This window comes from Glycine soja, chromosome 4, assembly GCF_004193775.1.
Source record: "Glycine soja cultivar W05 chromosome 4, ASM419377v2, whole genome shotgun sequence".
NCBI lineage: Eukaryota > Viridiplantae > Streptophyta > Magnoliopsida > Fabales > Fabaceae > Glycine > Glycine soja.
In genome coordinates, this window is record NC_041005.1 from 31782359 (window position 1) to 31805898 (window position 23540).

The following is a 23540-nucleotide window of genomic DNA, read 5'->3' on the forward strand; positions in this document are numbered from 1 at the left end:
CAGAAACCACATGTCCGGAACATCCCTTTCGACATCAGGAAAGGTAGTGAATACCAGAAAAGGTCAGATGAAAAGCCCAGTCACAGCAAAGGAATTCAATGTCGTGGGTGTGAAGGCTTTGGACACATCAAAGCTGAATGTCCCACTCATCTCAAGAAGCAGAGGAAAGGACTTTCTGTAAGTCGGTCTGATGATACAGAGAGTGAACAAGAAAGTGATTCTGACAGAGATGTGAATGCACTCACTGGGAGATTTGACTCTGCTGAAGATTCAAGTGATACAGATAGTGAAATCACTTTTGATGAGCTTGCTATATCCTATAGAGAACTATGCATCAAAAGTGAGAAGATTCTTCAGCAGGAAGCACAACTGAAGAAGGTCATTGCAAATCTGGAGGCTGAAAAGGAGGCACATGAAGAGGAGATCTCTGAGCTTAAAGGAGAAGTTGGTTTTCTGAACTCTAAACTGGAAAACATGACAAAATCAATAAAGATGCTGAATAAAGGCTCAGATACGCTTAATGAGGTGCTACAGCTTGGAAAGAATGTTGGAAACCAGAGAGGACTTGGATTTAATCCTAAGTCTGCTGGCAGAACAACCATGACAGAATTTGTTCCTGCCAAAAACAGCACTGGAGCCACGATGTCACAACATCGGTCTCGACATCATGGAACGCAGCAGAAAAGGAGCAAAAGAAAGAATTGGAGGTGTCACTACTGTGGCAAGTATGGTCACATAAAGCCCTTTTGCTATCATTTACATGGTCATTCACATCATGGAACTCAAAGTAGCAGCAGCAGAAGGAAGATGATGTGGGTTCCAAAACACAAGACTGTTAGTCTTGTTGTTCATACTTCACTTAGAGCATCAGCTAAGGAAGATTGGTACCTAGATAGCGGCTGTTCCAGACACATGACAGGAGTCAAAGAATTCCTGGTGAACATTGAACCTTGCTCCACTAGCTATGTGACATTTGGAGATGGCTCTAAAGGAAAGATCACTGGAATGGGAAAGCTAGTCCATGATGGACTTCCTAGTCTGGACAAAGTACTGCTGGTGAAGGGACTGACTGCAAACTTGATCAGCATCAGTCAGCTGTGTGATGAAGGATTCAATGTAAACTTCACAAAGTCAGAATGCTTGGTGACAAATGAGAAGAGTGAAGTTCTAATGAAGGGCAGCAGATCAAAGGACAACTGCTACCTATGGACACCTCAAGAAACCAGTTACTCCTCCACATGTCTATCCTCCAAAGAAGATGAAGTCAGAATATGGCATCAAAGATTTGGACATCTGCACTTAAGAGGCATGAAGAAAATCATTGACAAAGGTGCTGTTAGAGGCATTCCCAATCTGAAAATAGAAGAAGGCAGAATTTGTGGTGAATGTCAGATTGGAAAGCAAGTCAAGATGTCCCACCAGAAGCTTCAACATCAGACCACTTCCAGGGTGCTGGAACTACTTCACATGGACTTGATGGGGCCTATGCAAGTTGAAAGCCTTGGAGGAAAGAGGTATGCCTATGTTGTTGTGGATGATTTCTCCAGATTTACCTGGGTCAACTTTATCAGAGAAAAATCAGACACCTTTGAAGTATTCAAGGAGTTGAGTCTAAGACTTCAAAGAGAAAAAGACTGTGTCATCAAGAGAATCAGGAGTGACCATGGCAGAGAGTTTGAAAACAGCAGGTTTACTGAATTCTGCACATCTGAAGGCATCACTCATGAGTTCTCTGCAGCCATTACACCACAACAGAATGGCATAGTTGAGAGGAAAAACAGGACTTTGCAAGAGGCTGCTAGGGTCATGCTTCATGCCAAAGAACTTCCCTATAATCTCTGGGCTGAAGCCATGAACACAGCATGCTACATCCACAACAGAGTCACACTGAGAAGAGGGACTCCAACCACACTGTATGAAATCTGGAAAGGGAGGAAGCCAACTGTCAAGCACTTCCACATCTTTGGAAGTCCATGTTACATTTTGGCAGATAGAGAGCAAAGGAGAAAGATGGATCCCAAGAGTGATGCAGGAATATTCCTGGGATACTCTACAAACAGCAGAGCATATAGAGTATTCAATTCCAGAACCAGAACTGTGATGGAATCCATCAATGTGGTTGTTGATGATCTAACTCCAGCAAGAAAGAAGGATGTCGAAGAAGATGTCAGAACATCGGGAGATAATGTAGCAGATACAGCTAAAAGTGCAGAGAATGCAGAAAACTCTGATTCTGCTACAGATGAATCAAACATCAACCAACCCGACAAGGGACCCTCCATTAGAATCCAGAAGATGCACCCCAAGGAGCTTATTATAGGAGATCCAAACAGAGGAGTCACTACAAGATCAAGGGAGATTGAGATTGTCTCCAACTCATGTTTTGTCTCCAAAATTGAGCCCAAGAATGTGAAAGAGGCACTGGCTGATGAGTTCTGGATCAATGCTATGCAAGAAGAATTGGAGCAATTCAAAAGGAATGAAGTCTGGGAGCTAGTTCCGAGACCCGAGGGAACTAATGTGATTGGCACCAAGTGGATCTTCAAGAACAAAACCGATGAAGAAGGTGTTATAACCAGAAACAAGGCCAGACTTGTTGCTCAAGGCTACACTCAGATTGAAGGTGTAGACTTTGATGAAACATTCGCCCCAGTTGCTAGACTTGAGTCCATCAGATTGTTACTTGGTGTAGCTTGCATCCTCAAATTCAAGCTGTACCAAATGGATGTGAAGAGCGCATTTCTGAATGGATACCTGAATGAAGAAGCCTATGTGGAGCAGCCAAAGGGATTTGTAGATCCAGCTCATCCAGATCATGTATACAGGCTCAAGAAGGCTCTCTATGGATTGAAGCAAGCTCCAAGAGCTTGGTATGAAAGGCTAACTGAGTTCCTTACTCAGCAAGGGTATAGGAAGGGAGGAATTGACAAGACTCTCTTTGTCAAACAAGAGGCTGAAAACTTGATGATAGCACAGATATATGTTGATGACATTGTGTTTGGAGGGATGTCGAATGAGATGCTTCGACATTTTGTCCAACAGATGCAATCTGAATTTGAGATGAGTCTTGTTGGAGAGCTGACTTATTTTCTGGGACTTCAAGTGAAGCAGATGGAAGACTCCATATTCCTCTCACAAAGCAAGTATGCAAAGAACATTGTCAAGAAGTTTGGGATGGAGAATGCCAGCCATAAAAGAACATGATGCAAGCTCCATTGGAGCTTGTAGGCCTAGGATCTTCTTCATCAATGGATTCCTTTGCTTCTTGGAAGATAAATGGCAGCGGAATGGAGAAGGAAGAGAGAGAGGAGACGCCACTTCAAGGAGAAGATGAGTCTAGAAGAAGCTCACCACCATAGGAGGCCATGGATAAGAGCTTGGAGGAAGAAGGAGATGAATGAAGGGAGAGGGAGAGAAGAGCACGAAATTTTGTGCTCTAAATGAGCTTTGAAATCTGAAGTTTAATATTCAAATGATCAAAGTTGAAAAAAATGCACACACATGACCTCTATTTATAGCCTAAGTGTCACACAAAATTGGAGGGAAATTCAAATTTCACTTGAATTTGAAATTGAATTTGTGGAGCCAAACTTTGGAGCCAAAATTTCACTAATTATGATTAGTGAATTTTAGTTATGGTTCAGCCCACTAATCCAAGATCAATTCCAAGATTCTCCACTAAGTGTGCTTAGGTGTCATGAGGCATGAAAAGCATGAAGGACATGCACAAAGTGTGACTATATGATGTGGCAATGGGGTGTAGTAAGCAAATGCTCACCTCCCCCTCTAAAATTTAATTGGATTGGGCTTCTACCAATTCAATTAAATTTATTTCCAACCACACACATCAAATATCCACTTAGTGCATGTGAAATTACAAAACTACCCCTAATACAAAAACTAGTCTAGGTGCCCTAAAATACAAGGGCTGAAAAATCCTATATTTCTAGGGTACCCTACCTACATTATGGAGCCCTAAATACAAGGCCCAAAAATAATGAAACCTTAATCTAATATTTACAAAGATAAGCGGGCTCGTACTTAGCCCATGGGCCCGAAATCTACCCTAAGGCTCATAAGAACCCTAGGGCCTTCTCTTGCATCTCTGGCCCAATCTACTCGGAGTTTTTCTATCCAATGCCCTTGCGGAGTAGGATTGCATCATTCCCTCCCCCTTGAAAAGGATTTGACCTCAAATCCTGAGGTTCTTGATACTCTGGGCTCCTTCCCTTAACACCTGTAAAAAGAACAAAAACATATGTATTAGTGGTGTTTAGTATGTTGAAGTAAGGTAAGGTTTGAAAACTCATTTCCTGGGCATCTTCCCATGAAGGAACATGGTTCCTCACCAACTCAATGAGTGGTGCTACAAGTATAGAAAAATATGGGGCAAACCTTTTGTAAAAGTTTGTTAAGTCTTGGAAGCCCCAAATTTTTCTTACACTTGGTGGAGCGGGCCACTCAGGAATGACCTTTATTCTCTTAGGGTTCATGGGAACCCTTTGATCACAATTTAAAAAATTAAGAAAAGTAAAGCAATAGAACATACCTTTTTCTGTATTTTCATGTTGATTATTCCTACCAAAAAGTATGACAAACCTAAGGTGTCCCATATGAGTGCCTAAGTTTGTATTGAAACTAAAAATAAGAACAAACCTACCTAATGAGTCCCTATGTACACCAATCATGAAGATGTTGGGTGCATGAGTAATTTTACAAAAGAGTGTTGCACCACCCAAAGCATTCATCACACCACCTATTTTAGGGATTTGGTGCCTAATAATACCTATTTTGGGCACCAACAAAGCACAAGGATTTAATCTCTTGCGAACCAAACCCTCATCCAACAACTCCTTTACTTGAGGAATAAACTCAAGCCTAAGAGATGTGGCAATGCTAACAAGTGTCTTTTTACAAAGGAGAAAATGTGGAGGTTGTCTAAGAAGGGAAATTTCTTTAATATTTGTCTTTATTTCACAATGTCTTTCCTTCTTAGCTAACCTCTTGGAGGAGACACTTACCTCCTTACACTCCTCCTTAACCATTAAAGGTTGTCCTTCTTCTTGGGGGTAGATCTCTTCACTAGATTCTTCCCCTTTTGCTTCTTCACTTTTACTAGAGGAAGGTGAAGTAGTAGCCTCATCTTGGCTACTATAAATGTCTTGGCCCCTAATAATCATGGTTTTCTTGGTGGGGCATTGAGAAGTAATGTGTCCTCTTCCAAGACATTTAAAGCACTTCATGGAGCTAGTCTTCTCTTGCATACTAGCCTTAAGGGGTTGCTTTTCTATTGTCTTCCCCTTATCATCTTTGGGCTTAGAAGGTCTCACCCCTAAGATTCCTTGACCTTGGTCTTTCTTTGGATAAGAGTGAGAGCCATAAGATTTTGAAGTAGACTTCCTTTTAAGTTGTTGCTCTACCCTTATTTCCCAATCTAAATTGGCCTCTACATTGTCCTTCCCATGGAAGTATGGGAGTTTAATGTTAACCTCTTGAGGCTTTCTTTCATTTTCTCTCCTATGGGAGTGAGGTCTAAGATGTGACCTATGCCTTCCTTCATAATAGTCACGAAGTTCTTCACTTAGGGTCTTGCAAGAGTTATGACTACTATAGGAGACATGTTTTTCTCTTTTCATTTCTTTCATTATTTTTCTTCTTTCTTCCTCTCTTATTTTCTTTCTTTCATCTTGACTTATTTCTTCCACTCTTTTTTTACCTTTTTCTTTTCTCTCTTGTTTTTCTTTCCACAACTTAAGGGATCTCAACTCATCTAATATCTTATACAAGGGGTCCTTAGGAGTAGAACCCTCACCATTAACACTAGATGAAGAATGAAGACTCATGTTGGTTCCTAAGTTATGGTTCTTTCTTGTTGGGGGTTTGAAAACAAAAGGTAAAATAAACTATGGTTGAAACTAGCCAAAATAAACACTAAAAGAGGTGTGAAAGATAAGGTAAAAACTAATTAGTAAAAGGCAAGCTATCTAGGCAATTTGACAATGGAGGGTAAAGGAAATAAGCTATGAAAATAAGCAAGAAATTAAAGTGCAAGAAATGCAAACTAGGCGGATCCTAAGAGTGTTTGGATGACCTCATTTAAGGTTCCCAACAAAACACTCACTATCCTAAGGGGAAATTGCCTAAAATTATTACACACAAATGGAAGTAGGGTGACCTAGCGGAGGCTCCCAACTTACTTCCAATGAAAGGCCTTTTTGTTACAAAATTTGAAAGCAAAGCAAATTGCCAATTACAAAATTACAAAGAAAAAAGTCCTCAATTGTGGTGGCTATTCTCTCTTTAGTGTTTCACTCAATTTGGAGTGCTTCTTAGTCCAATAGCTCTTAAGGTTGTTGGCCCCTTGCTTCTTGACTCAAATTCTTCAAGATATGGCACCAATCCTCCTTTCCAATTCCCTATATGGCAACTCACAAGCAAGGAAACAAAGAGACAAGCAATAACCAAAGACAAAAAAAAATGAAATGAAAGCTAAACCAATAGAGTTTTAACAAGACAAATTTCCAAGGATTATTCAACAATTAAAGCAATGAAAAGCACAAAAAGCAAGCTAGGACTCAAAGAGAAACCTAGAATGGCTCTAGAGTAGAGTAGAAAAACTCTAAAAAAAAAGACTCAAGAAACCTCTAGTTTTGGCACTTGTTTTCACAATAATGTTCAATTGAAATTTCAGAACTAGGATTGGTATAAAATATGCACCAATTATAAAACAAATTTTGAGCCAAAACAACAAGCACACTTTCCTTTCACTTTTCTTTTTTTTCCTGGACACTGATTTTTCTGCCAACTTGTGAGATTTTTATTATTTTTTTCTTTAATCCAAATTGCTTGATTCTTTTTTTATAATTTTGGTCCAGATGTGTAGAAAATTCAGTAAAAGTTTAAGCTCAAAAAACGTAGTTACCAATTCCCAGTAATTTATACAAGTTCGTATGTTCAAGCTGCCAGCACCAGCGATTTCAGCCTAGAAATCAAGAGTAGTGTTTATGTTGCTTAAGGCTTGGATAGTTACAATTTGTGTTTGCTTATGCTCAATTATCTTGAATAACACAATTAAAGAGAGCTTAATACTTATTTTGATTCACAAATCCAGCCACAACTCAGCACCACAACTCAACTTCATCATAGGCATCATGTAGGACACTTAGAAAGCAAAAAAAAAAGTTCAAGAACAAGACTACTTCTAGGAATTGATTTAGAACATGTTATGAACTAAATAACATGCATGAATTAGACTCAAAATTCAAAAGATAGGCTAAGAATGACAAGAATACATGAACAAATGTATCTAGAATTCAATCAACAAAATAAAATTCAACACAAACTTAGAACATAATGTGACAATTACTATGACTAAACATGACTCTAAGACAACATGGATTAAGTGATTTACACTTAGATTTTTGTGTTTTTTTTTTCTAATCAATATTTTGGAACAAAATTTAGATCTAAAGGTTCAGAACAAGAATATTATGAATGAAAATTGATAGAACCTAAAATCAACACAAAAACAAGATTCAAGAGTAGATCTACAAAATTTGAACCATAGAAATGCAAGAACAAGTGTAGATCTAAGATTTAATCGGTTTATTTTTTTTTTTAATCTACTCTAAACAGCACCAAACCACAAGACAATGGAGGATATACATGGAGAATAAGATGAAGAACAAGGAATTAAAGAGAATTCACCGAACAAAAAGATAGAGGAAGCAAAAGAACATCACCTAGATGAAGATGCTCTTGATACCACATGATGCAAGCTCCATTGGAGCTTGTAGGCCTAGGATCTTCTTCATCAATGGATTCCTTTGCTTCTTGGAAGATAAATGGCAGCGGAATGGAGAAGGAAGAGAGAGAGGAGACGCCACTTCAAGGAGAAGATGAGTCTAGAAGAAGCTCACCACCATAGGAGGCCATGGATAAGAGCTTGGAGGAAGAAGGAGATGAATGAAGGGAGAGGGAGAGAAGAGCACGAAATTTTGTGCTCTAAATGAGCTTTGAAATCTGAAGTTTAATATTCAAATGATCAAAGTTGAAAAAAATGCACACACATGACCTCTATTTATAGCCTAAGTGTCACACAAAATTGGAGGGAAATTCAAATTTCACTTGAATTTGAAATTGAATTTGTGGAGCCAAACTTTGGAGCCAAAATTTCACTAATTATGATTAGTGAATTTTAGTTATGGTTCAGCCCACTAATCCAAGATCAATTCCAAGATTCTCCACTAAGTGTGCTTAGGTGTCATGAGGCATGAAAAGCATGAAGGACATGCACAAAGTGTGACTATATGATGTGGCAATGGGGTGTAGTAAGCAAATGCTCACCTCCCCCTCTAAAATTTAATTGGATTGGGCTTCTACCAATTCAATTAAATTTATTTCCAACCACACACATCAAATATCCACTTAGTGCATGTGAAATTACAAAACTACCCCTAATACAAAAACTAGTCTAGGTGCCCTAAAATACAAGGGCTGAAAAATCCTATATTTCTAGGGTACCCTACCTACATTATGGAGCCCTAAATACAAGGCCCAAAAATAATGAAACCTTAATCTAATATTTACAAAGATAAGCGGGCTCGTACTTAGCCCATGGGCCCGAAATCTACCCTAAGGCTCATAAGAACCCTAGGGCCTTCTCTTGCATCTCTGGCCCAATCTACTCGGAGTTTTTCTATCCAATGCCCTTGCGGAGTAGGATTGCATCAGAACATCTGCACCTACTCACTTGAAGCTGTCAAAAGATGAAGCTGGCACCAGTGTTGATCAAAGTCTGTACAGAAGCATGATTGGGAGCTTACTATATTTAACAGCTAGCAGACCCGACATCACCTATGCAGTAGGTGTTTGTGCAAGATATCAAGCCAATCCTAAGATAAGTCACTTGACTCAAGTAAAGAGAATTCTGAAATATGTAAATGGCACCAGTGACTATGGGATTATGTACTGTCATTGTTCAGATTCAATGCTGGTTGGGTATTGTGATGCTGATTGGGCTGGAAGTGCAGATGACAGAAAAAGCACTTCTGGTGGATGCTTCTATCTGGGCAACAATCTTATTTCATGGTTCAGCAAGAAGCAGAACTGTGTGTCCCTATCTACTGCAGAAGCAGAGTATATTGCAGCAGGAAGCAGCTGTTCACAACTAGTTTGGATGAAGCAGATGCTCAAGGAGTACAATGTCGAACAAGATGTCATGACATTATACTGTGACAACTTGAGTGCTATTAATATTTCTAAAAATCCTGTGCAACACAGCAGAACCAAGCACATTGACATTAGACATCACTATATCAGAGAGCTTGTTGATGATAAAGTTATCACACTGGAGCATGTTGACACTGAGGAACAAATAGCAGATATTTTCACAAAAGCATTGGATGCAAATCAGTTTGAAAAACTGAGGGGCAAGCTGGGCATTTGTCTGCTAGAGGAATTATAGCAGCTACTGCTATCTGAACGTGCTCAAACGTCTCACTTAACATTAATAGCACGTTCACTACTAAGCCAAAACAAATTCGACCGTTGCTTCACACGTCCCTCTACATTCCTCATTCAAACTTATATTTTCGTGGTAATCTCGTTTTCAGCATTCCCCAACAGCTCTCAGAAATTTACGAAATCATTCCAAAGGCTCTGCATTTCCATGGCTACCTCACCAAAAGAAACTTCAGCTCCTGGTTCACCCTCTGTGCCATCATCTCCATCATCCACCAAAGCACCAGCAAACCAGGAACGACCTGAATTCAATATCCAGCCCATACAAATGATTCCTGGTTCAGCCCCTGTTCCTGAAAAACTGGTTCCCAAACGACAACAGGGTGTGAAGATTTCTGAAAACCCTAGCCTTGCAACAAGTCCTAGGGAAGTAGACACGGAGATGGACAAGAAGATCCGCAGTATTGTGAGTAACATTCTGAAAAATGCTTCTGTCCCTGATGCTGATGAAGATGTTCCAACATCTTCCATCCCAGATGTTGTTGTTCCTGATGCTGAGAAAAATGTTCCAACATCTTCCACACCAAATACTGAAGCCGTCTCTTCACCCAGCAAAGAGGAATCAACAGAGAAAGAGGAACAAGCCACAGAGGAGACCCCTGCACCACGGGCACCAGAACCTGCTCCAGGTGACCTCATTGACCTAGAAGAGGTAGAATCTGATGAGGAACCCATTGCCAACAAGTTGGCACCTGGCATTGCGGAAAGACTACAAAGCAGAAAAGGAAAAACCCCCATTAAGAGGTCTGGACGAATCAAGACTATGGCCCAGAAGAAAAGCACTCCAATCACTCCTACCTCATCCAGACGAAGCAAAGTCGCAATTCCTCTCAAGAAGAGGAAAGAAATTTCCTCATCTGATTCTGATGATGATGTCGGACTAGATGTCTCGACATCAAAGAGGACCAAGACATCAGGGAAGAAGGTGCCTGGTAATGTCCCTGATGCACCATTGGACAACATCTCATTCCACTCCATTGGCAATGCAGAAAGGTGGAAATTCGTGTATCGACGCAGGCTTGCTGTAGAAAGAGAACTGGGAAGAGATGCCTTGGATTGCAAGGAGATCATGGACCTCATCAAGGCTGCTGGACTGCTGAAGACTGTCACCAAGTTGGGAGATTGCTATGAAAGTCTAGTAAGGGAATTCATTGTCAACATTCCCTCTGACATAACAAACAGGAAGAGTGATGAGTATCAAAGAGTGTTTGTCAGAGGAAAATGTGTTAAATTCTCCCCTGCTGTGATCAACAAATACCTGGGCAGACCAACAGATGGAGTGGTGGATATTACTGTTTCTGAGCATCAAATTGCCAAGGAAATCACTGCCAAACAAATCCAGCATTGGCCAAAGAAAGGGAAGCTGTCTGCAGGGAAGCTAAGTGTGAAATATGCAATCCTGCACAGGATTGGAGCTGCAAACTGGGTACCCACCAATCATACTTCCACTGTTGCCACAGGTTTGGGTAAATTTCTGTATGTTGTTGGAACCAAGTCCAAATTTAATTTTGGAAACTATATTTTTGATCAAATTGTTAAGCATTCAGAATCATTTGCTGTCAAATTACCCATTGCCTTCCCAACTGTATTGTGTGGCATTATGTTGAGTCAACATCCCAATATTTTAAACTACACTGACTCTGTGATGAAGAGAGAATCTCCTCTATCCCTGCATTACAAACTGTTTGAGGGGACACATGTCCCAGACATTGTCTCGACATCAGGGAAAGCTGCTGCCTCAGGTGCTGTGTCCAAGGATGCCTTGATTGCTGAACTCAAGGACACATGCAAGGTGCTGGAAGCAACCATCAAAGCCAACACAGAGAAGAAAATGGAGCTGGAACGGATGATCAGAAGACTCTCAGAAAGTGGCATTGATGATGGTGAAGCAGCTGAGGAAGAAGAAGAAGCAGCTGAGGAAGAGGAAGATGCAGCAGAGGATACAGATTCAGATGATGATGATGATTCTGAAGCCACCCCATGATCATCAGACCCTTATGTTTTTTTTGCTTTTTACTTTTATTAGCTAAAGGGGCATGTCCCTTTGAACAATGGTTACTATTGGTCTGTAATATTTGCACCTTAAGCTCATGCATTCTACTTTTGTCAAATTCTGTCTAAAAAGGGGGAGTAATAGTTATGCATGTTTGGTATTAATATGTATGCAATAGTAGTATTATGCATGATGTATGATTTTGAGAAGTAGGATACGATGTATGCATGATTCATGATTTTGAGGGGGAGACTGTTGCTGATGATGACTGATGTAAGCTACTAGTAGCTGATAGAAGATGCTGCAGTAAGAGCATGAAGACAGGGGGAGCAAAAAGCTGATGTCACATGAGATGTCTCGACATCCTGGAAAAGACTAGTAGCTGATAGAAGATGCTGCAGTAAGCATGGAGACAGGGGGAGCAGGAGCAGAAAGCTGATGTCACGTGAGATGTCTTGACATCCTGGAAACGACTTGCAACTTGTCTAAACTACAGATTCCGCTGTGCTTGATTACTCTGATAATGAAAGTTGCTGATCCCACTTGCATAACTGCTCGTACCTGCTCAGGAAGTGTCTAAGTATGTTTTAGACAAAATTTGCCAAAGGGGGAGATTGTTAGTGCTTAGCTCTACTGAGTTTTAAAAGATTGGCTAAGATTTTGTTAAAACATAAGCACTTAGACAATGAAGGAAAGCTGGAGTTGCTGCACATGATGTCCAACGTTATGTCAAAGAATAAGATCGGGCTGCACAATGCACAAGGCAAGATGAAATGTCAAATGAAGAATTGAAGCTGCAGGATTCACGATGTCGGATACAATGTCCAGGACATCCTGCCTGAAAATACTGGAATTGCTAAAAGCATTGAAGCTGCAGGATCCACGATGTCGGATACAATGTCCAGGACATCCTGCCCGAAAATACTAGAGTTGCTAAAAGCATTGAAGCTGCAGGATCCACGATGTCGGATACGATGTCCAAGACATCTGGCCCGAAAATACTGGACATATAAATCTGTTATATCTTTAACAGGTTATTGTGCAGTTAGCAAGAGATAAGATGATCTATCTTTAGGAACGAATTAAAAGATAATTAAAGTTCGAATTACAAACTAGAAGAGCTCGTTCAGGGATTAAAGATTAAAGATTAAAGATAAAAACTAAAAGATCAAACTGTATCTTTTAGATCTTTAAGTGCAGATTTTTCAGAAGAATGATAGATCTCATCCAGCACAAGAAGTTGCAGTCCAGATACGCTCACTGCTATATAAACACGAAGGCTGCACGAGTTTTGTACCAAGTCCGGGATTGAAGAGTTGTTTTGTGAGTTTTGGGACTTGAGTGTTTTGTGAGCCACCTTGATGGTACCCTAACATCAAGTGTTGGACCTGAGTGTGTAGAGTTGATCTCTTGTGTGTAGAGTTGATCTCTTGTGTGTAGAGTTGATCTCTAGTGTGTAGAGTTGATCTCTTTTGTTCAGAGAGCAATCTCTGGTGTGTTGTTTTGATTTGATTGTAAACACGGGAGTGTGATTGAGAGGGAGTGAGAGGGGTTCTCATATCTAAGAGTGGCTCTTAGGTAGAGGTCGCACGGGTAGTGGTTAGGTGAGAAGGTTGTAAACAGTGGCTGTTAGACCTTGAACTAACACTATTTTAGTGGATTTCCTCCCTGGCTTGGTAGCCCCCAGATGTAGGTGAGGTTGCACCGAACTGGGTTAACAATTCTCTTGTGTTATTTACTTGGTTAATCTGTTCATACTCCCAAATATAATCTGCATGTTCTGAAGCGTGATGTCGTGACATCCGGTACGACATCTGTCATCGGTATCAGAATTTCAATAGCTAATAAATGAGTCAAATTTTAGCATCCGAATTACAAATGACATAGGAAATTTACAAGAAATTTGGTATACTCTGATATAAATCTAAACATATGCAAACTTATAGAGTCATTTTACTTGATTTATTGCATTAACATGATGTACTATTGTGAGAAAGTAATCCATATGTTGAAAGGGGAGCAAGAGTGCTAGAGAGAAAGGGAGGGGAGGGGGTGTGTGTTGTCCCGTGAGTGAGGGAGGGGGAAATTTTTATTTGAGCCCTTTAGTCATCTTTTGTTTGTCATTTAAAATTAGTATATATCAAAGCAACAAGTCAGGAATGAATAAAAAAAGCAATAAGTCAAGAACAATATTGAATAAGATTCATTTCTTCAGTAATAAATTTCCCTATTCTATCTCTCTCTTCCTAGGTAATATAAATAAGCTTTGCTTATAACCTAAGAAATGCAATGTTCTCTGCCCACCAAGCAAGTTTTATTGCAGCTTTTATTCTGTATAAAGGTCATGTATTTTTGTTTCTTTTATATATACCACTGCCATATCTATCTCATTGTCACAAGTCAGACATATCTCTATCATTTTTTGTTGGTGTGTTACAAGTGAGACTCTAGATATGTTATTTCTCTTTAAATCTTGAATAAATGAACAAAAGAAGTAGCCAATATAATTAGCTATAAAGAAAGGAACAAACCTCTATTCTTGGAATTGGATGACTGTGAGTTGTGATTTATCTTTACTTGTCACTATTCCAAATCGTAAGCAATAAACTGAATGTTAGAAAAAAAGAGCAGATTTAGGAAGAAAGCTGAAATATGTTGGCAAGCTAAACATGAGTGCATCTTTATTCAATCAAATCATGATTGATGAACAGCCATTGATTAATGATATGTTTAGAGGATAAAGTGTAAAGTTATACTTACAGCCATTGAAGGAAATCTAAGTAGAGGTCCACAAAAAGAGTTTCAACACTTATTCGTACTTAGAAACAACAAAAATACAATTCTAGTGGAAAAACAAAATGATTTTATGTTTTCCAGACTTGTGAGTTGTCTAAATGAAGCTTTACAAAAGGAATTTAATGATTTTATATTCGTACTTAATCACTCTTTAACATATTTTTTTATTATTAGTTAGTATTTATTAAATAAAAAGGAAGCTTTACAAAAAAAACTAAAGATTCTGTCTAAATGATTTGTAAAAAGGGACAAAGAACTCAAAAGCATTTGCATTGAACAATAATACTCAATTAGTAAACGACTTAACAGAGAAAGGAGAATTTGATTGCCCCAATTAGTGAGAAATCAAATCAGCTAAGTATTTGTCTAGTTCAACATGTGCACAGATTCATGTAGAATCAGTAAAATGTTTCTTAATTACAAGAGAGAAAAGTGGTAAAAGATAACGACAAACAAGCTGAGGAAGCTAAGCCCAAAAATTGAGCATCATTGAACTAGAGACATAAACAGAAGCAATCACATGACTTCTCAGGTCAAGCAACAAACCAAAACCAAAACCAATGGAGCACAGAAGATGTTCCCTAAGCAAACGTTAAATAATTGTTTACTGTCCCATGTGAGCATGTTTGGACCATGAATATGGGGACTTACCGATACGATGACCTAAGGCGCACAGTAGATACACTTCCTCGAGATGGCAAACAGGTCACGACAGGCGCGAGCTCCAGTGCACGGAATGGACGTTGGCGAGGGACCGCGAGGTTTGAGGGAGACCTCAAGGTTTGAGGGAGAGAGGGGTTTGAGGGACAGCGAGGTTTGAGGGAGACCTCGAGGTTTGAGGGACAGCGAGGTTTGAGGGAGAGAGGGGTTTGAGGGAGAGCTCGAGGTTTGAGGCAACAAAGGTTGAGGGAGAGAGGGGTTAGACCTAGGCAGAACAATGGTGGAGGCAACAAAGGTTGAGGGAGAGAGGGATTACGAGTTTAATTTGAAAAGTCGAAGTACGGGCCAGGTGAGGAACAAAGACGGGCTTACCGTATGACCGTCATTGTCTTACAATAACACATCATTCTAAGTCGGTTATTCGTAACCGCCTTAGAACGTGCGACTTAAAAAACAAAATTTCTCCCCCTAATTACAAAATTGCCACCGTGACTTATACTAAGGCGGTTTTGCACAACCGTCGTAGGTCTCGTGACTTAAAAAACTGCTTTTGTAGTAGTGCAAACCCAAGGACAAACTTCGGGCTACATGATCAGCATAGGAAGTGAGGACTGATGTGTCCTCAGACCCACCATCAACCACAAAATCATCAGTTGGTTGCGACTCATCTTGTTGCTCCATTTGCTGGTGCTCGTCATGCTCCTCATGGTCATCAGCAACATCAGCTTCTCGAACTCGTCTACATGCAAACGCGGTAGGTCCCACGCGTTCAGTACGGTTGACACTTTTACCTCTAGTTTTTGCCATTTCTGCTTTAAAAATGGTCTTTCAAAGCTCAATAAAAAACTTGCAAGCGCAAATAAAATGAAACACATGATTCTTGTCCTTCTCTTATTTACATATACTTACATTCCACACATAAAACAAAAATTCTTTTTATTTCTTTTATAAAGACCATAAGTTTCCTCTAAATTGAAATAGCCCTAACCAAAAGTTTAATTACAAATGCTTCAGAACTTGTCACACATGGAATCTATCTTCAAATAGCCATAACCATGTAACATCATAATTAAAACTGGACTCCCTCACCGTAAAGATGCTATACATTATAAAACCAAAATAAAATATGAACAACACTACCCTCTACTTGTTACCAAAATGCATCAAAGATAACAAAATCCAATCTGAACATGTCATAGACGAGCCCGTAAACCACAACCAAACTTAACAACACAATAATTCTAGGATCAACACTTGATACACTGCCCTTACTACATACACCATCCTGGTTTTCAACACAATTCAAACGTAAAATGTTTCACCAGCAAAGTAAAACATCAAATTTTATACATTGTCATCATTTCGTGCTCTTACGTAATAAGTGTTCCGTAATATATATTGATATATTACGGAACAAGTATTCTAGAAACTGATATGTGTGTTACGGAACACTTAATCCCTAATACTCATATATTCTGAAATGTATTTCGAAATACCTATTCTGTAATATATCAAAATATATTACCGAATAGATATTTTGAAATACATTCTAAAATACCTAAGTATCCAATCTGGATTGCAAGAGAGACATTGATACAAATAAAAAAAAGAATGCACCACTAAACAAACCCACTTACCTTCAGTGCGTGGTTGGTTTGCGGTGCCTACACCTTTTCCGGCAAACACTGCGGCAAGGTTGGGCTTCATCGACAAATAGAGTTGTGATATTTGGGCATTGCTACGACGATCGTTTGGAGGTGGGGAGTGTGACGCCACAACTGGGTGGAAGGTTTGGAGGTGCAAAGCTATGCTATGAGAAAGGAATGGGGTTGGGGTGTTAGGGTTTCTTTGGGAAACATATCAGAAATGAAGGATAAAAACGTGTATTTAGTGTGTGAATTATTTCCAGGGAGGTGCACTAAGAAAACAAAGAGATGCTTTAAAGAATTGTTTAGATGTTGTCAATGGGCTTAGCATTGAGCCCGTACCCAAATTTAACGATTGATTAAAGTTAACTACAGAAACTTGCTATTTAGAGTCTCATTCCTAATTACACCCCATACCCTTTTTCTTTCTCTCAATTATCCATTATATCCTTTTTCGTAAAGTACACCCTTTTTGCTTTTTGAAAATATATTTCTAGAATTATATACACCTATTTCATAAATGTATATTCAGAACTATGATTCATAATTCCGAAGATATACTTATGGAATAGGTATATATTTTTCAATAAAATATCACTTAAGAATTAAGATGGTTGACGAGAAATAAAAAAAATGATAAATGTTTATCTTATACCATGTTTATTAGTCTTATTTTCATCCTATCATTAATGTTCTCTAAATCATATCTAAAATCTTATTTTTGTCATTCTTTAAACCTTAATTTTAGACTATTATCACCATATATTCATTATATAATACCACATTTTCATCATTATTATACAATATTTTGCGTTTTTCCTTCACGTAACAATGCGTCTCAAGGTATGTTCATCACTAACTTCATGTGGCATTGAATTGTTGACGTAGACTTGGATAAATAATATAAATATAAGATGAAAATAAGATTTGGGCCATATGAAGATAGTTTAAAATTAGGGTTTAAAGAATAATATAAATATAAGATGAAAATAAGATTTTAAAAACGTTAATGATAGGATAAAAATAAGACTAATAAACATAGGTATAAGATAAACGCTTGTAATTTTTTTTAATTTCTTGTCAATCATCTTAACTCTTAAGTGATATTCTATTGAAAAATATATACCTATTATGAAAGTATATCTCTGGAATTATAAATCATTTCTGAAAATAGGTATATGTAATTACAGAAATATATTTCTGGAAAGCAAAAGGAATATACTTCTTTAAAAAAAAGGTATAATGATTAATAATTGAGAGGTAGAAAAGGAATAAAGGAGTATACTTAGGAAAAATAGGGATATAAATAGCAAGAGCCTTAACTACCCTACACTTGAGTTTAGACTCAAAGTCTCAACAAAGTCCACTAGGCTTCAACCTAAAACTTTACCAGATAATTAATCGCATTTTCCTCATTAGGAGAGGCAAAGTCAGATTCAGCGTCATTTCCATTTTGTTGACTAGGCAGCATGACTCATCCACCCACTATAATTTAGCACGCGTGGTGTGCGGAGGACCTTTATTTGGGGAATGCGACACTACTACTGGTTCTCATTCATTCTCTTTTTTCATGCTTCTTATTCTTAATTCAATAATTCCACATTTTTCAAAAATCAAAGTTTATAATTTATAGCTCAACCTTCCCTCAAACCATTTTAAAACCCTCACACAATACCCCAGCCACTAACGATTCAAAATGGCTAGCAACGACACCGCCCATGACGATGGCTATAGTTTAGGATCCTTGTGGGACGCTTGTCCTATGTGGCCTTGAAAATATTTCATCAAATCCAAACGTCCTTGTCCAACCAATAAAAAAACCTCATCATCCCACATCCTTGTCAAAACCCAACCACACTCAGACAAGGACTTTGTATTTTTTTTTTTTCTTTTTAATCATCTTAATCAAGAACTTTGGTTCCCATGGAATACGGTAAAATATTTATACTAATTTTAATTCTTTAAGTAACACATATTTTAAGGCATAAATTCAATAAAAAAAATAAAATAAACACAAAAATTCTTAATTTATTAGTAGAATTACTTTTTTTTTTTTTTAATTTTGTATCTTCGAATCAAACATGCTCATAGTTTGTCTGATCAATACTCATTGTTCGTCTTCACAACGACTTTGTCATATAAATTTTTCATCCCACAACCCCACACACGCCCACCTGAAACCCAAAACCACTAACACACTCCACTTTCGTTACATGGACGACCACCGAAACTCAACACCAAAAAACGCCATTGGCCTCTGCCTCCTCCCACAGGAACTCATCCAAAACATCTTCCTCTCCCTCGTACTCCCCGAAATCATTCGTTTAAAACTCGTCAACAAGTCCTTCTCGCGAATAATCTCCGACCACGCCTTCGTTCGCCAGTGCAACAATTTCTCCACCTCCACTACGTGGCTCTTCGTCTACAAAAAACGCTGGCTCCGCGACGCCGTGCTCCACGCCTTCACCGACCGGAGCTCCGACCGATGGTTCCGCATCCCCATATCAGAGCTTCTCAAACCGATCCACTTTCACGGCGAGGACCTCTACTTCCTCGCCGCCTCCAACAACGTCTTCCTCTTCGCCTCCAACACCGTCCTCGAAGTCGTCGCCGTTAACCTAATCACCGTCACCGTTAAGAAGATCCCCCCTTCCCCGTTGGGTCCACGTGGCACCTCCTCGTGGAGACGCTCCGGGATGAAGCTCGTCACCGACTCCTCCGGTTCGGGCCAGTTTCGTTTCATGTTCGCTGAGTTCGTTGACAACCGCCCCGTCTTGTTCGCGTACGAGTCCGAAACCGACACGTGGAAGTCAACGGAGGCAGAGGAAGATAATAACAAAGAGTTTTCATTTTCGTTTTCGCCACGTGGCGCGAGTCACGTGTTTCTCAACGTTGTTCACGGGCCTATGGAGAGCGTTCTGGTCGCGGCGACGCCAGAGTGCGACAAGCCCGTAGTTCTACGGCCCAGATTCAACGTGACTGAGGCTAATGATGATCTGACGGTTGGATTTAGTTGGGGGAACGTGATGGACATGTTACACGTGTACGGCGATGGGTACATGATGATTGTGAAATCGGAGGGTGGGAACACGAGGAACGTGAGGGTGTTGAAGGGAGTGGAGCTTTGGGGTTTGAGTTTGAACGGGAGAAAGTGGGAGTTTGTGTCTGCGGTTCCTGGTGTGATTGAGAAGCCTTACGCGGCAATGATGGGTTGCTTAGAGGAGAAAAACGGTGTCGTTAGGGCTGCGTTGGTTTCTAATTGTGAGGGAGTTTGGGACATGACGTGGCTCTCTTTTGATACCAGGTGGAACCGGTGGACGTTTATGCCCCTCCCTGATTGCAAAATGAAGGGTTGGAACATGGCTGGTATAAGCTTCTCCTCTGGACTTACCTTGCCATGATATCCAACAAACATAAATAAATATGTGGAACATCCAACATGTTATGCTACACCTCAACACAAACAACACATGAATAATGTTTTCTCTTCCTCGTGGTATTTATTTGGTTTCTTCCATCTAGACTTCTTTTGTTTAGGTTTCTCGGTTTTGTTTTTTTCCCCTTTAGTGTTGTATGAGGCATTCCAATTGTGCACAAGCATGTGTAAAGGTTTAAAAGCTCAGGATGGAAAGCTATGTAAATAATGATTACGATAGTGTAACTGAAATAAATGAGTTTATCAAAACCGTTTAGTGGATGGAATACGGACTTTATAGTATATATAGTCCGTATGTGGTACTAAAAGATTGTGATTCCGAGTAATAGTTTTGGGCCATATGATGATGGCTGATCATATATACCTGCGCCTTTAATTTATATTAAATTATTCGGTAAGCTCTTCAAATATTTATCAATTATTAAATGCATCTTTAACTTTTTTAGTTGAGTTCCTGATTTTGTGAACATTTTTAGATTGAGTATGTAAAATTTCTAAAATCACGATAAATTGTTATTTTATGGTAGTTTTAAGTCTGTAAAAAATCATAATTCTGGTAATTAAATAAAAAAATAATTCAGGGACCTATTTGAAGATTGACAAAAAGTTTAGAGTCCCTACTGAATAATTTAACTATTTTATTAAAAAAACCATTCATTGGAATAGGATTTTGGGGGAGAGAAAAGGATTAGCAATATACGGTATTGAAAACGAAAGGAAAATTACTGCGGGAAATATTAGATTGTTAGATATTCACCTATATATAATAGCATCCAAAGTGTGAAACAAGGTTAAAGTTTCTGCGAACACGTTACTTGAAAGTGATGCAAGACCTTTTTATTATGATATTCAAGTGGTAGGAATTAGGAAAAAGGTGTTTGATTAAATAGCTTCAACTTAAAGGCCTGTGTCGTGCAAATCTTAGTTAAGGAAAAGCTAAGGATGGTTTAACCAAATTCAAATTCCACTCAAAAGGATATGATGGATATCCATTAAAGCAAATTGAAATCTCGAGCCATGTCCACATCTAACAATGAATCACTTCCTCTTTCTCTCCTTTTCTCACCTACTTGTTCTGTATCAAATACGGGATGCAATAAGGTGATGGTGTCAGCAAAAGGAACGGAATGGAGGCAAATTATAGACTTGATTGTTCCAAACATTACACGTTCTGATCACGGACAGAAAAAAAATAATCCTTCGGTATTTGGTCCCAACATCTTTCCTCTTTTCTTATCATACACACGTGATTTTTATTTTCATGTAATTTTTTCATGACAATTTTATTCGAACTATGATAAAACACTGAATATGAATATATTTTTTAATATATTCGAACCTTTATTTATCACATCATAAGAGATTAATTATTTATGTTAGACTCAACTCCGGTTTATCGCATGATTATTTTCCAACACAATCAAGGGCAGTAACTTGAATTAAATTCAAAATGTTATTGATTCTCACATACACACTTACACTTGGCCTCATTCTATTTCCTCGATGCTGGCTGGCACTTATCTTAAGTCCGTGCACTTTGAGCTATGTAAATGGTCCCAAATTTTCATGGTAACTTCTTGGACCACATTTTACAGCTCAGAAACGCATCCCATTTGAGGAACTAGAATCAATTTTAAGAAGCCCTCGAGAACTCCTAGGCTTAAAAAACAAACCACCTTTTATGCTTAGCAATACTTTATTTATATAAAAATATAAAATAAGCTATGTTTGATAATAATATATAAGTTTAATTACTCCTTTAGTCAATATAATTATACAAACTTTACATTATAGTCTTTATATTAAATCTATTTTGATACCTATACATACCATTTTTAATTATTTTTAGTACTTATGTATACTATTTTTATCCCTTTAGTTCCTACCATCCAAATTCATAGAAACTAAAACAAATTAAAAATAAAGTTTAATATTTATGTATTAATAATATAAAATACTTTTATATAATTGTTCAATCATAATTTATTATTTACATAAAAAAAATCAATAAACTTATCATACATCGGTTGTGATTATATGTTGTGATTAGTGTAATTCAAAATGAATATATAATTCTTTTTCTCTTAAAAATAATGTATAAAAACTAAAATCATTTTTGTATAATTATAAATATCAAAGTAATTAAACCTAATATTTACTAGTATATATTTTTTGTTATCTTCCGTCCCTGTTTCAACTTTTTTAATTCTCCTATGCCAGATGATTTTCACTTTCACTTTCAATTTCCTAGAAAACGATTGTGTTTTTCACCTAAGCAATCCTGATATTTTAGCCTTTTTGGGCTTCTAAAATGGTCCCTAATATGTGGACCACACTAGTCATCCACGTTCAATAGTAATGGCTTTTACGCTTTTGGATTGGCATAGATTGTTTATTGAATTACACTAATATAATCCCTTCTTGAGCATACCAACGTGCAGTGACCTTTTGTTACATTAAAGTCCGCTGATCTCTCTGTTTCTCTCTCCCAATAATTGCTTATATTATATGCTTGAAAATACAAGCTTTATTATTCCCAATTCATAGGATGAAAGAGAATATACAATTGAATTAATGCTGGAGAGAACCCGAAAATTATCGCTCTAAAGGTCCTCAAAACATACACATAGCAGCAAGAACATCATAATATAAGCTAGACGCCGTCTAAAATTGACTCGTCGAGTTAATTAACAATTGACTCTTGGCTATTCTAATGCAATGCCTGAATGTCTACGTCTTTGTGAGAATGATTGAGGGTACATAATTAGGTTTGTGGTTTAGTTTTTATACTAGTAAGTTTGGATAGCGATCAAAATTGATTTTCTGACTTCAAAACCACGATGAAAAACTAAAAACCTGGAAGTAATTATTTATTATTTTAACTTTCAATATAAAATGATAATTGATTTGGAAAAAATTTAATCTAATCCAAATACATTATATAACTAGTTTTTCTCAATCTGTAACCGACATGTTGTTATATAGAGCCAAGGCAGGCTGGGTACACAAATTTTTTAAGTAGCTAAGTTGTAAATATCGCAATTAAATTAGTAACTAATTTATTTCCTGTCCTGATTACGCTATTAATCACATACTTTAATACGTTGTTAAATGTTACTTCATGTGACGTTGGATGCTAAAGTTTTTATAATGAATTTAGCAGCAAATATACCCGTAGATGCCATTCTGTGACACATGGCTCTAAGGGGAATATTCTAATTACTATAACGTCATACCCATGAAGTAAAAGACTATACTTTTGGGCTCTCTAACAATGTACATTAATCTTTTTTTTTTCTCAGTGTAGGTAAATTAACTTTCATCAAGCAAGTAGGAAAAGGACTAGTAGCAGAGAAAGAGGGCCACTTCAAATAGAAACACAAATTTGGAAAAAGGCCATCCACCATTAAATTGTAGAAAGTTTGATCAATCTAAAACAACCTTATGTGAACAAGGGCATTAAATTGCACAAAACGTGCACATTATT

General features: G+C 38.1%; 2 protein-coding genes across 2 annotated transcripts in view; one reads left to right on the forward strand and one right to left on the reverse strand.

The window, feature by feature from the left end:
• Nucleotides 1-15357, reverse strand: part of LOC114410732 (serine/threonine-protein kinase ppk15-like) — an 82939-nt gene extending 67582 nt beyond the window's left edge. Inside the window, exon 1 of the mRNA XM_028374669.1 lies at nucleotides 15344-15357. Coding sequence (XP_028230470.1) covers nucleotides 15344-15357 — 14 coding nt within the window. The remainder of the gene's footprint in view (nucleotides 1-15343) is intronic.
• Nucleotides 15358-18830: 3473 nt separating this feature from the next.
• LOC114410733 lies at nucleotides 18831-20018 on the forward strand. Its single transcript, XM_028374670.1, has one exon. It carries the CDS (start codon nucleotides 18831-18833, stop codon nucleotides 20016-20018), a length of 1188 nt encoding a protein of 395 aa, XP_028230471.1.
• The last annotated feature ends 3522 nt before the right edge of the window (nucleotides 20019-23540 follow it).

What these genes read in the sequence shown, in the direction of transcription:
- LOC114410733 (XM_028374670.1), top strand. Translation starts at nt 18,831, where the DNA reads ATGGACGACCACCGAAACTCAACACCAAAAAACGCCATTGGCCTCTGC.